The following is a 13,294-nucleotide window of genomic DNA, read 5'->3' as shown; positions in this document are numbered from 1 at the left end:
TGGGGACATGAGCTTCATTAAGGTGAAGTTTTTGCCTCCTAATACCACTCCTCTCCTGCAGCCCATGGACCAGCAGGTTATTTCCAACTTCAAGAAACTGTACACAAAAGCTCTGTTTGAAAGGTGCTTTGTAATGACCTCAGAAACTCAACTGACTCTAAGAGAGTTTTGGAGAGATCACTTTAATATCCTCAATTGTGTAAACCTTATAGGTAAGGCTTGGGAGGAAGTGACTAAGAGGACCTTGAACTCTGCTTGGAAGAAACTGTGGCCAGAATGTGTAGACAAAAGGGATTTTGAAGGGTTTGAGGTTAACCCTGAGAATCCTGTGCCAGTTGAGGAATCCATTGTGGCATTGGGAAAGTCCTTGGGGTTGGAGGTTAGTGGGGAGGATGTGGAAGAGTTGGTGGAGGAGGACAATGAAGAACTAACCACTGATGAGCTGATAGATCAACTTCAAGAGCAAGAGGCCAGACCTGGGGAAACTGGTTCAGAGGAGGGGAGAGAGAAATTCAAGAAGTTGCCTACTACAAAGATAAAGGAAATCTGTGCAAAGTGGCTTGAAGTGCAAACCTTCATGGATGAAAATCACCCTCACACAGCTATTGCAAGCCGTGTTGGCAACCTGTACACTGACAATGTTGTGAAACACTTTAGGGAAGTGATAAAGGAACGAGAGGTACAGGCCACTATGGACAGATATCTTGTGCGAAAGAAGTCCAGTGACTCTGAAGCTGGCCCTAGTGGCATTAAAAGAAGAAGGGAAGTAACCCCAGAAAAGGACTTGCTACCTCAAGTCCTAATGGAAGGGGATTCCCCTTCTAAACAGTAAGAAGATAATGCTCTCCCCTCCTCCCATCCCATCAATCATCACCAGATCTTCAATAAAAGTAAGTGTCATGTAAGTGTGCATGCCTTTTTCAGTTTGTGTGTATTAAAATTAATATTTCATGTGGTAAAAAAAAATTTTTTTTCATACTTTTGGGTGTCTTGCACGGATTAATTTTATTTCCATTATTTCTTATGGGGAAAATTCATTCACATAACGATTATTTCGCATAACAATTACCCCTCTTGCACGGATTAAAATCGTTAACCGGGGGTCCACTGTACATGTATACCAGAAATGTTATAAATGGTGCAAAAGGGACATTAAAACAATATCAAAAATGAATGACACAAACCCACTACATGTACCATTATAGTATGCTCCTCACTTAGGGACAAATTCATTTAATGATTTGGTCTTGGGAACAGAACTCCATCGTTAAGTGAGGAGAGGCTGTACAGTAGTGTACTGTACATTGCAATAAACAGAGTAGAGGAAATCATCTCTAATATAAATTATTTAGGTATGCATATTGGTCAGAGAGCCCGTCGTAAATCCGAGTCGTCGGTAAATGAGAACGTCGCTAAATGAGGAGAGGCTGTATTTCATATGTACCTGTATCCATTAACTACTGCCATACGAGCTCATCAACTCCAATAAGTATGTTTGTTATATAAATGGTTCAGAAAACCGACAAGTTAATAAATGAGAGACTTGTGCAACACTTGGGTATCCTTACTGTGAAAACATTTTACCAGCCAGTGGCAACAAAGACACCCAAGTGTTACACAAGTGTCTCAGTCATCAACTATAAAGTCTACCAACAAGAATGTTTAAACCCTGATGGCAACTTCTACATAAAAAAATGCAGGGTTTAGTGTGTGCTGTATAACAGCAGTAGAAGTTACTGTAAATAAACTTCAAGGATTTCTAGAGGAGACAAAAGGAAATTTCAAGGAATTATTTAAGTATGGATGTTCCACCTAATTAATAATTACCACACATTTGCAAACAGATAAAAAAAATCATAGCAACAGTTGTGATAGGCACGTGTTTTTCCAGATATTCCGATCCTTACAACTGTGAGACTTGAATAAAGATGATTTTCATGGCTTCCAGAGTGAAACCGAACTGTATTTATGCATTTTCTCTTAGCTTAAACTGAAGGCTGGACTTTTAATGTTAATTAAAAATGAATATTATTTTTACACAATACTGATGAATCACCAAATGTTAAATCATCTTAAATTGCTATTTCCTAAAAATTTTAAGCTTATTGAGAGTAACTTGCAAAATGATCTACAAACATTTGCCTACTGCACACTGTCTCACATTCTCATTGCTATTATGCATTTACCAAAGAATTATGCATAAGAGGAATAAACAATTAGTAGGAATACTTGATATGTTAATAGGGAAAGTATTTCTCTGTTAAGCTTGCAGAACAGATATGCAAAACATTATGTTACTAAACAAGGCACTGCAACCCTCCTAAGGTGACTCTTGGATGACAAAAGTTATCACAAAAAAGCCACCTCAATTACCACATCTTACTCTGTATAGCCACCATTAGAAAATTATATTCATCTTCAACTTTTCTTACTACTGTAAATGTGCATATACTGTACTGTATGCAATAATATAAAATATCAATTACATTTTTCATTTACCTATAGCCCATATTATCTATGATACCACAAATACTGTATTTCAGATCTGATATACTCATTAATTATGATTTCTGCAATGCATTTCATTTTCTTTTTTATATACCACACTGGCAGTCTCCCACGAGGGTAGGGTAATCATGTTAAATAATTAGTTCGTGCTTCACAATGAACATGTCTCTTGGGAAAAAGAAAGCATTACCTCATTCCTAACATTAAAGAGTACTGTACACAAATTTACAATCTATACACATTATATATGTGACTTCATATGATAAGAAAAACAAGGTTACAGTATTAAGTTGTGACTTAATTCAGGATTCGGGAGATCACTATCACACTGATCCTATTTTTCCAATTAGCTATTTAGGAGGCAAGCTTTTGCTTTTTACAAGATATTTTAACAAAACTTAAAATTCCCATTCAACCCTTAAATACATACTGTATATTAAATAGACATGTACAGTCATACAATTGTGATTCCCTTAGTAAACAGAAATTAAATTAATAATTGAATGCAAACTTTGGACAACAGCAATCAACTTAACTGTAAACTTAGTATATTAAGGCATGGATCAAAATACAGCATTTTAAATAGATTATTTCCAAATAAAATTTACTTAATAGCTCAAAGAAAACAGATTATTAAAATTTAAAGAAATTAACAGGGAAAAAAAAAAGTCTATGTACAGTGGTACCTCGGGATACGAACTTAATTCGTTCCAGAAGGCTGTTTGAGTGCCGATACCGAACGAATTTGTTCTGATAAGGAATAATGTAAATTAGGTTAATCCATTTCAGACCCCCAAAAATACACTTACAAAAGCATTTACATAAATACACTTACATAATTGTTCGAGTTTTGAGCTGTTCGTATCCCGAGGTACCACTGTATTTTATTTTTATATACAAGTCACTCCAACACCAACAAGACTACAGTTGGAGTATAACTGTGAGCTGACACATGGTTAAAAAAAAGAAAAGTAAGTACCAAAACAAAAGAAGACCTTTTATTACTGTTATACTTCAACTACAAAATGCTTTATTAAGTAGGGGAAAAATACAAAACAATAAGATAGATAGATATACTGTAAGTAAAAGAAGTGAATGCTAAGGTGTTTGAGAGAGGTGTGGGATTGAAAGATAGCAAATTTGTTAAGGACAGAGTAGTCACAGATGCTTTTGGTGACGACATGGAGAAGTGGAACAGAATTTTTCTTCCGAAAGCCATGCGTGCCATAAGAGGTGACTAAAATGCCGAGAACAAGGGTTAGTAACCCCTTCTCCTGTATAAATAACTAAATTTAAAAAGAGAAACTTTAGTTTTTCTTTTTAGGTCACCCTGCCTTGGTGGGATATGGCTAGCTTGTTGAAAAAAAAAAATGTTGCTTTTGGGAGATTCTGAAGAGAAGTTGTACAGGAGGGCACTGTCACAATACAAGGCACTAGGCACTTTTCGACATCCCTCGTGTCAGTCTCACACTTTGCAAAAATGCAATGTACATGAAGGGCCCGAAGATCTGGAATTCACTACCTGAACCGGGACAGGATCCCTGACTACGTATAAATTTAGAACTATGCTTAAAGATCATCTCATCTCTCAATACTAGCCAAACCAACCAAAACAACTTCTAATCAGTCTGAAGCAACTCTCCCAAATATTATATGACCTCTAGTCTATTAAACATCTGCCAATCCATGAGATATTACTGTCTGAACCATTAATTGTAATATTGTTTTTATGTGCAACTTCAAGATTATTATTCTTATAAACCTCCACCTTGACTACCTTGCATTAGTACTCAGATTAAATAAAGATTTATTAAAAAGTTAACCACTCTTATCTTATCTAGATTTAAGCAGTTATTATGTACTAGGATTAGTCCGTCCAAAATGCCCCAGCACAACAGTGGCTTTCTTTGTACTTAGCAAACCAAAATTGTAATTACACATTTGTAACCTTTGAAAAGAAATAAAACATTTATTCTTTAAGGAAATTAAAAGCGAGCATAGGAAAGAGAAATGTGACGAAAGTAACAAAAAATTTAGGTAACGAAAAATTGGATACCAGATTGGAAGGAGGGAGTATGGAGGAAGTGAATGTGTTCAGATATTTGGGAACGAACTTGTTGATGGATGGGTCTCTGAAACATTAGGTGAACCATAGAACTGACAAAAGAAAAAAAAGTGGGTGGTGCATCAAGGTGTTTGTGGGGACAAAGAACGTTAACCACGGAGGCAAAAAAGGAATGTATGAGAGTATAATAGTGCCAACACTTTTATATGGGTGTGAAGCACAAGTTTTGAACACTGTAGCAAAGAGGAGGCCAGAGGCAAAGATGACATGTCTGCAGGCAATGTGTGGCATAAATATTATGCAGAGAATCTGTAGTTTGGAGATGAGGAGGAGGAGGAGGATGTGGTGATGGTGTGCGGTTACTAAAAGTATTATACAAGGGGCTGAGGAGGGGGTTATTGTGGCATATGATAGGGTGGATAGGGGAGCAATGTGGCAGATGTTGAAAATGTATGGAATAGGAGGTAGATTACTGAAAGCGGTGAAAAGTTTTTATGAGGATAGTGAGGCTCAGGATAGAGTATGTAGGTGAGAGGGAGATTACTTCCCAGTAAAAGTAGGCCTTAGACAGGGATGTGTGATGTCACCATGGTTGTTCAATATATTTATAGATGGAGTTGAAAGAGAAGTGAATGCTCAGGTGTTGGCAAGAGGTGTGGGGTTAAAAGATAAAGAATCTAACACAAAGTGGGAGTTGTCACAGTTGCTCTTTGCTGATGACACTGTGCTTTTGGGAGATTCTGAAGAAAAGTTTCAGAGGCTGGTTGATGAGTTTGGTAGGGTATGTAAAAGTAGGAAATTAAAAGTGAATATAGGAAAGAGTAAGGCGATGAGGATAACAAAAAACTTAGGTAACAGAAGATTGGATATCAAATTGGAGGGAGAGAGTAATGAGGAGGTGAGTGTGTTCAGATATTTGGGAGTGGACGTGTCAGCAGATGGGTCTATGAAGGATGAGGTGAATCATAGAATTGACGAGGGGGAAAAAGGCGAGTGGTGCACTGAGGAGTCTGTGGAGACAAAACATTATCTATGAAAGCAAAGAGAGGAATCTATGAGAGTATAGTTATACCAACACTCTTATATGGTGTGAGGCATGGGTTGTGAATGTTGCAACAAGGAGAAGGCTGGAGGCAGTGGAGATGTCATGTCTGAGGGCAATGTATGGTGTGAGTATAATGCAGAGAATCTGTAGTTTGGAGATTAAGAGGAGGTGTGGGATTACCAAAACTTTATTCAGAGGACTGAGGAGGGGTTATTGAGTTGGTCTGGACATGTAGAGAAGTTGGAACGACTTTGAGTGTGTATAAATCTGTAGTGGAGGTAAGATGGGGCAGGGGTCGGCCTAGGAAAAGCTGGAGGGAGGGGATAAAGCAGGTTTTGTGTGCGAAGGGCTTGGACTTTCAGCAAGCATGCGTAAGCGTGTTAGATAGGAGCGAATGGAGACAAATGGTTTTTAGGACTTGACATGCTGGTGGAGTGTAAGCAAGGTAACATTTATGAAGGGATTCAGAGAAACCGGCAGGCAGGACTTGATTCCTGGAGATGGGAAGTACAGTGCTGGCACTCTGAAGGAGGGGTGTTAATGTTGCAGTTTTATAACTGTAGTGTAAGCATGCCTCTGGCAAGACAGTGATGGAGTGAATGATGATGCAAGTTTTTCTTTTTTGGGTCACCTTACCTTGGTGGGAAATGGCCAATGTGTTAATAAAATAAAAAAAAATAGACACTTAGAGAGGATGGAGCAAAATATGACCTGAAGGATGTATAAATCTAGCGGAAGGAAGGAGTAGCAAATGTCCTAGGAAAGGTTGTAGGAAGGGGGGGGGTAAAGTCTTGTATGCGGGAGCTTGGACATTTAACAGAAGTATGCGAGTGTGATGGGAGTGAATGGAGGCAAGTGGTTTTTATGACTTGACATGCTGCTGGAGTTTGAGTATGGTAACATTTATGAAAGGATTCTGAGAAACCTTTTAGCTAGATTTGAGTCCTAAAAGTGAGATGTACATTGCCTGCACTCTCAAGGTAAGCTTGGAAGGGCATCTGAACTGGAGTATCAGCACACCTCTGGCAAGACAGTGATGGAGTGAATGATGGTGAAAGTGTTTCTTCTTTTCTGGATTATCCTGCTTCAGTGGGAGATGGCCAGTGTGTTAAAAATGTGAGTATGTTTGTTTGAGTGTTTGACTGTGTGTGTGCATGCTTGTCTGCATGTGCATGAGTGTATGCGTGCACGCCTGAGTGTACACATGTGCTGAAAGATAAGGTCAGTTGTAGATGAGGTGTCTAGCCACAGAGGTCAGGTAACTGAATAAGGTCTGGACAGTGTGTCCAAGTTCTGATAATTCGTGCTTACAGTGTTGTTTTGCAATAACAAAAGCCCATTGCAAAAATAATTTTGGAACAATACAGGAAGCACAGAGTATAAGACCTGGCCCCTCAGGCCAGACCTCACCCAACATTACCTGACCTCTGTAGCCAGACACCTTACCTATACCTGACCTCACCTCTGACCAACATCTGATGTGTCTACCTTTCAGCACTATACAGCCATGCACCACATGACAATGTTTCGATTAATGACGGACCACATATACGACAGTGGTGTAAACAATCCTACTGCACTGCCAGTCATATAAAAGTATAGCACAAACAATCATGTACAGTAAATACTTGATAATGATAATAAACAACTATGTCACTGGTTTATGTATTTACTACACAGTACTTTTTATTGTTATTCTGGAGTATATTCTTTGTACTTATAAAAAAGGTTTACTGTAAAACAGTATGCTGTGTTATACCGGCAGCAGCCTCATACATCTCATGTTTACTGCGTCTCTTGATAGCATCATTTGTGGTTGATTTAATCTCGTGTTGTTTTGTTCATCATGGCCCCTGCAGGAGAAGAAAAAGAAAACCCCCAAAGAAAATTCACAGTGAAGTTTTTAGCAGAAACTTTTGTAGACCTCAACAAGCTCCTTAAAAAGTTTGAAAACACAGACCCTAACACCGAAAGGTTTTCATTAACAGAGAGGAATATTCATGGTGCATTATCTGCTTACAAGCAAATCTATACCATCTAGGTTTGTATAAGTACACACTATGATGTTCATACAAGAGTGAAATTGCCTAGCAATGCATAACTGTATACAGATGCTCCTTGCTTTACAATGGTTTGATTTATGACTTCAACTTTACAATAATGCGATAGTGAAGAACAGTCTGTATTGTACAGTACTGCACACTTATTGATAGGATAAATTTTCTTTCTTTCAACACACCGGCCGTATCCCACTGAGGCAGGGTGGCCCAAAAAGAAAAACAGAAGTTTCTCATTTTAAATTTAGTAATATATACAGGAGAAGGGGTTACTAGCCCATTGCTCCCGGCATTTTAGTTGCCTCTTACAACACGCATAGCTTACGGAGGAAGAATTCTGTTCCACTTCCCCATGGAGATAAGAGGAAATAAACAAGAATAAGAACTAGAAAGAAAATAGAAGAAAACCCAGAGGGGTGTGTATATATGTGCTTGTACATGTATGTGTAGTGTGACCTAAGTGTAAGTAGAAGTAGCAAGACATACCTGAAATCTTGCATGTTCATGAGACAGAAAAAAGGACACCAGCAATCCTACCATCATGTAAAACAATTACAGGCTTTCGTTTTACACTCACGTGGCAGGATGGTAGTACCTCCCTGGGCGGTTGCTGTCTACCAACCTACTACCTAGGAGGATAAACTTGTATTCATTTATTTACTTTTCAATACAGGTATTTAGTTACAGTAATTATTTCATTATTTACTCATTCAGTGACAGTAATTATTTACTTATTTATGTCATGTATTCATATTTGACTTACAATATTATGATAGGTTCATTGGAATGTAACCCCATTGTAAGTCAACGAGCACCTACAATATATCAAAGTTTTGCATTCTTTATGTGATTGAGAAATCCTCTTGCAGGTGAAATATTATAATAATAAAAGGTCTTCTTTTGTTTATATCATTTTTTAACTAAGGCAACATAGACAATGCATTACCTAGTCAGTGTTGAATGCCTTCTCTTTTTTAACATAATACTAAAGACAGGAAAATGATACAGTCAACCTCCCACTTACTGAACAAGATAGGAAACAATGAAAATGTTTAGCGAGTTGCATTTTCCCACAGAATCCACGCTTTAAGTTGAAATGGGGACTAGGACAATAATTTTTCATATCTGATTCCTATTAGCTTTTTCTATGTTGAAATTTCAACAAAATATACTTGCTAGAGATTGGTTCAATTCATGAGTGCATTACACAATGATTGTGAAAAAATAATAAGAAACATATTTAAAATACATCACTTTGCTTTATTACTGATGAATTAAAGGGTTGTGATGGCCCTTACACCATCACAGCTCCCTGGGCTGTCATCCTTTCAATGAAACAATAACAAATATACAAAGCAATGTTTCCTGATTACTTTTTTTATATTTTGGTCATTCTTTTTATACTTTTCTGGAATTTTGCAATTTATATTCACAAGAATTTTATGTGATGATAAAACAAGGGAAGGGAAGGGAGGGAGGGGGAAAAAATGGAGGTACAGAATATAGTATAACACTGTCATAGGCATAATTCCTCTCCCAGATGTGATTAGAACCCATAACTCTAGTCTTTAAGGAATTTATACTGTAAATAAATATCCCATTTCCTCACATTTTAACTGATGATGCAGAGGATATGGAAACACTGTGTTGATTGCTAATGTAGGAAACAGCTTGTGGAAACAGACACTTACGTACAGTCCTGAACTGTACCTAAGTGTCTTTTTCCACATCTTGTCAGTATCACCACATCATTTTTCAAGAAATAGCTTATTCAAACCTATCTGGGAAGACCTATAACTACCAGTGATAAATAATGGACTGGTATTTAAAAAATTTATCTGTTTATTTTATGAGCAGAAGAGGGGAAATGGGGGGAGGGGGTGAAAGAGGGCAATCAGCAGCCTGGAAACTGCTCATTGTATGAGAGAGGGAGGTTGTGAAGTGCAGGGAAATGCCCTAGGCTTCTTTGGGTCATTTTTTCAAATTATGTCTATGCTCATTAAGCAGGGGTTTACTGTATACTGTACATAGGAAAATGAACAGATGAAGATTTAACATAGCTTTGAGAAACAGAATGAGTGAACACTACACACTGATCATTCCTACATGAAAACATCCAAAAGGTTCCATAACCCAATACAGAGTATGTCACACAAATCAACATATAAAAAAAAAAAATGGATATTATCATTAACAGTTATCACAATATGCACAACACAGGTAATGTCAACATAATTTTCTGAGAAAGACATCTGTCCTTTTTATGTGCACCAAGTGGCTACCTCATCAACATAAAATTCAGGAGATAGCCGATGTTCTTGAATTCATACATCACATGACTGCAGCCAGAATACTGCATCATTCAGGTTAGATCAATTTATTTTCAAATAGTTTCTTGGTAAGATATCATATAAACTTGATTTAAAAATGAATACAACAAATGTTGTATATACCCTGTAAGCAAATAAACAGCATCACTATAATATTAATACACTTACATGTCAATATGACACTTCTATAATACACAGTGACGATGGTGAACTCTCTTTAAACAGCTTGTTCACATTGCCACTTAAGTTCAAGTGTCAAGATATAATCTCATATCAAAAACAGAAGAGAATGTTTGCATACTGACCAAGTTTGTCATGAGTAAACATGAATAGTACCCCACTTTGCTGGCAAAAGAAAATGTGAATCTGCTCTTCATATTGCTTAAGACCCATCAGCCAAAACAATAAGTTACTTCAGGAATTGATTACATTTATTGAGGTACAAGTGTAATAAATGAAATACTATAAAAAAATACATTCACCAAAGCATGCACACTACTTTAAAAATGTATGGAAAGTTGCATGTTTAAATGTATTATCACATAAATGTCAACAAGCAACTGATAAAAGAAACAGGGAGACTGGATGGAAGGGCCCTGCCTAAATTTGAACTGTACATTACTGCCATGCTTTAGCCAAAGAGCAATGACTTGATTATTTGGCAATGATTATTTTCTCAGACTGAGCAAAAAAGAAAAATGAGAACGTTACAAAATTAATATACAGGAAGGCCCCTGCATATACAGCACTTTTTCTCAGTGTTCCACATTTTCATTGGCTTCAAGTTGAGCCACTGCTCATTATGTTCCACCTGCTGGTGATAGCCACCTGTGGGTGGAACAATGGCTCAATTGAAAGACAAAGAAAACATGGAACACGGAAAAACAGGTGCTATATATGTAGAACAATGATAACTAAAATTAGGCAGACCTTAGATAAGTTACGTAAGATTAATCTATATTGTACAGTACTACCAATGCATATAACATAAGAGAGATTTGGGGCAAAATTTTAAATCTACATATGTTAATTCTCATAATTATCAAGAAAAAATTATAAAGTACTATAAAAAGAATCTGGATTGTTTGTTTATTCTGGCTGAAAAGCACGGCATCACTGCAATAAACTGAAAATAGTCATTTGGTGAACTCTCACATTTTAAATGTGCACAATTTAACTACAACATATTTTCTGTCAAAATTAAAGTTATCCTGCACATCTCTGTGAAGGATGTTCCATTTGCCTGAAGCTACTACTACAGTACAGTATAGTACTGTTTAATAGCGCAAAACGATATTAATATCAGCGTCTACAACACGACTCACTCAACAGTGCCTGAGGTACCTGGAGTCATTTATCAACACACACACACAAAAAAAGAAAGAAACCACCATTACATAACATGCAAAGTGTAAAAATTAAACTAACATAGCATAATGTTTGAGGTGCAACAATCAAGAGTGCAGAAATGATTCCAGCTTTCTTGTTACCACATCAGACCTTGGTGGGAAACAACCAGTGTCATGTAAAAAAAAAAAAAAAAAAATGGAATCAGCTCTGCCTCTGATTTCTGCACCTCATCTATTATGATATGTTAGTTTCAGTCCTACACCTCACACATTGTATGACAGTTTCAAGCCTACACCTCACACATTACAATATATAATGCTGATTAAAGTCCTATTCCTCATACAGGATGAAGGTTTCCTTCCTAATCCTCACACACATGATTTTGGTTTTAATCATATTGCACACATAGGATTCATGTTTCAATCTCACACTTCATACATTATAGGAATCTGCCTCATATTATAGGGTACTAGGTTTATTTAGTAAACACTCTCGCTAAGAACCAACAGTGACTGTCTAAGCTCGAGATATAAAGAAGTTTATACAGCAATATGTTTGTACCAAAGTTAGTGTGCTATAATAGAAAAAAAAATTGGTCAGATATATTAATTTACAATATCTCTTTCTAATAGGTTTGATTTCATGCTAAATATATTATACACTTGTAACATATTAGGGCAAGATTCTGATGTGTACTCAAAACATTCCCAACACGAACTAATCTGCATTTAAACTTTTAAGTCGTAGATAATATCACCATTTTGACCAAACAGTAGGATCTTACTTATCTGAAATGGTTGAGACTTAGGGCATATTGGAGTTGTTATGGTAACCTTACTGAGTCCCACTACTTGAATCATTATTACTGCTTGTCTGTCTCTTAACACTTTCTATATCAGTACTGGCACTTCCAAGAAGTTACAGAAAATATGATATGTCTAATTGACAGAGGCATGCTGTCTGACCAAACTTTTGTTTTTCTTTTTAGGTTACCTGCCTCAGTGGGATATTGAAAAAAAAAAAATGTAAGTAATTTATATCGTGTCTGGGTAGAAATGAAGTGTCTATTTAGCAAAATATTTGTGGAATTTCACTCAGGTACCCAACTTAGAAAAAGAGCTAATATTTCAACTTCACCCAGGTACCCAACTTAGAAAAAGAGCTAATATTTCAACACTTCCCAGGAAATCCACTAAAGTTTTCTATAAAAAAAATTCCCCTTCTGCTGTTTTATCACAACTGCCAACACACAGACAAGGTACAGAATAATACTGCCAATAAGCAATCACTCATTATTAAAGCATACTCTATGCAAAGCTTGACAAGATACGATGTCTGACTATATTCTGGCTGTTTGAAAACTGTTAAAGGATGTCAGTTTTGGATAATGAAAGCTTTTCAGGGTTAGAGCATGAACTGGCACTAGTGACATTTTACATTTGACTGGAGATTTCAGCTTACTGATATTCAGATAAATAAGGTCCTACTGTATAACTCTTCCATTTAATACTGACAAGAATGAACTCTTGACTGCCTTAACATAAACAACATACTGACATGACACAAGAGCTGAAGAATATCTTTATCTTGAGTACAGAGACTCATGTTCTTGAACATCTGTTCAAGGACTGATATAGTAGGCAGTAACAAAAATAAACTGGAGGGCACTGTGGTGGAGATAATTTACAGTTCTTTCCAACAACCGGTGAAAATTTATCATAAAAGGCCAAAAAATAGTTTCATCATACCATGTGATTGAGTTTCTCATTCTGGATCTGGTAGTAGCATGCCTATGAAAAAAAAAAGAAGAAATGAAAACTACATGAATATTATAAAGGATATAAAAATAAATTTATCAATATATAAGCTATTTATCTATACCTTCAGCACACACAGTAACAAGCTATGAGTAGTAAACTCTCCATGGGAAAAGTGGAAC

The 13,294-nt window shown here is 36.6% G+C and overlaps 1 protein-coding gene across 4 annotated transcripts in view; it reads right to left on the bottom strand.

Moving 5' to 3' along the window:
* Window positions 1-7,203: 7,203 nt before the first annotated feature.
* Window positions 7,204-13,294, bottom strand: part of Als2 (Amyotrophic lateral sclerosis 2) — a 64,639-nt gene continuing 58,548 nt past the window's right edge. For all 4 annotated transcript variants that reach the window (XM_053798331.2, XM_070101131.1, XM_070101132.1 and 1 more), the window contains one exon: window positions 7,204-13,145. In XM_053798331.2, coding sequence (XP_053654306.2) covers window positions 13,098-13,145 — 48 coding nt within the window. In that variant the 3' untranslated portion in view covers window positions 7,204-13,097. The remainder of the gene's footprint in view (window positions 13,146-13,294) is intronic.

The sequence above is a fragment of the Cherax quadricarinatus genome, chromosome 76 (assembly GCF_038502225.1).
Source record: "Cherax quadricarinatus isolate ZL_2023a chromosome 76, ASM3850222v1, whole genome shotgun sequence".
Lineage (NCBI taxonomy): Eukaryota > Metazoa > Arthropoda > Malacostraca > Decapoda > Parastacidae > Cherax > Cherax quadricarinatus.
Note: the sequence above shows the minus strand (reverse complement) of the source record. Positions and strands in the feature narration are given on the sequence as shown.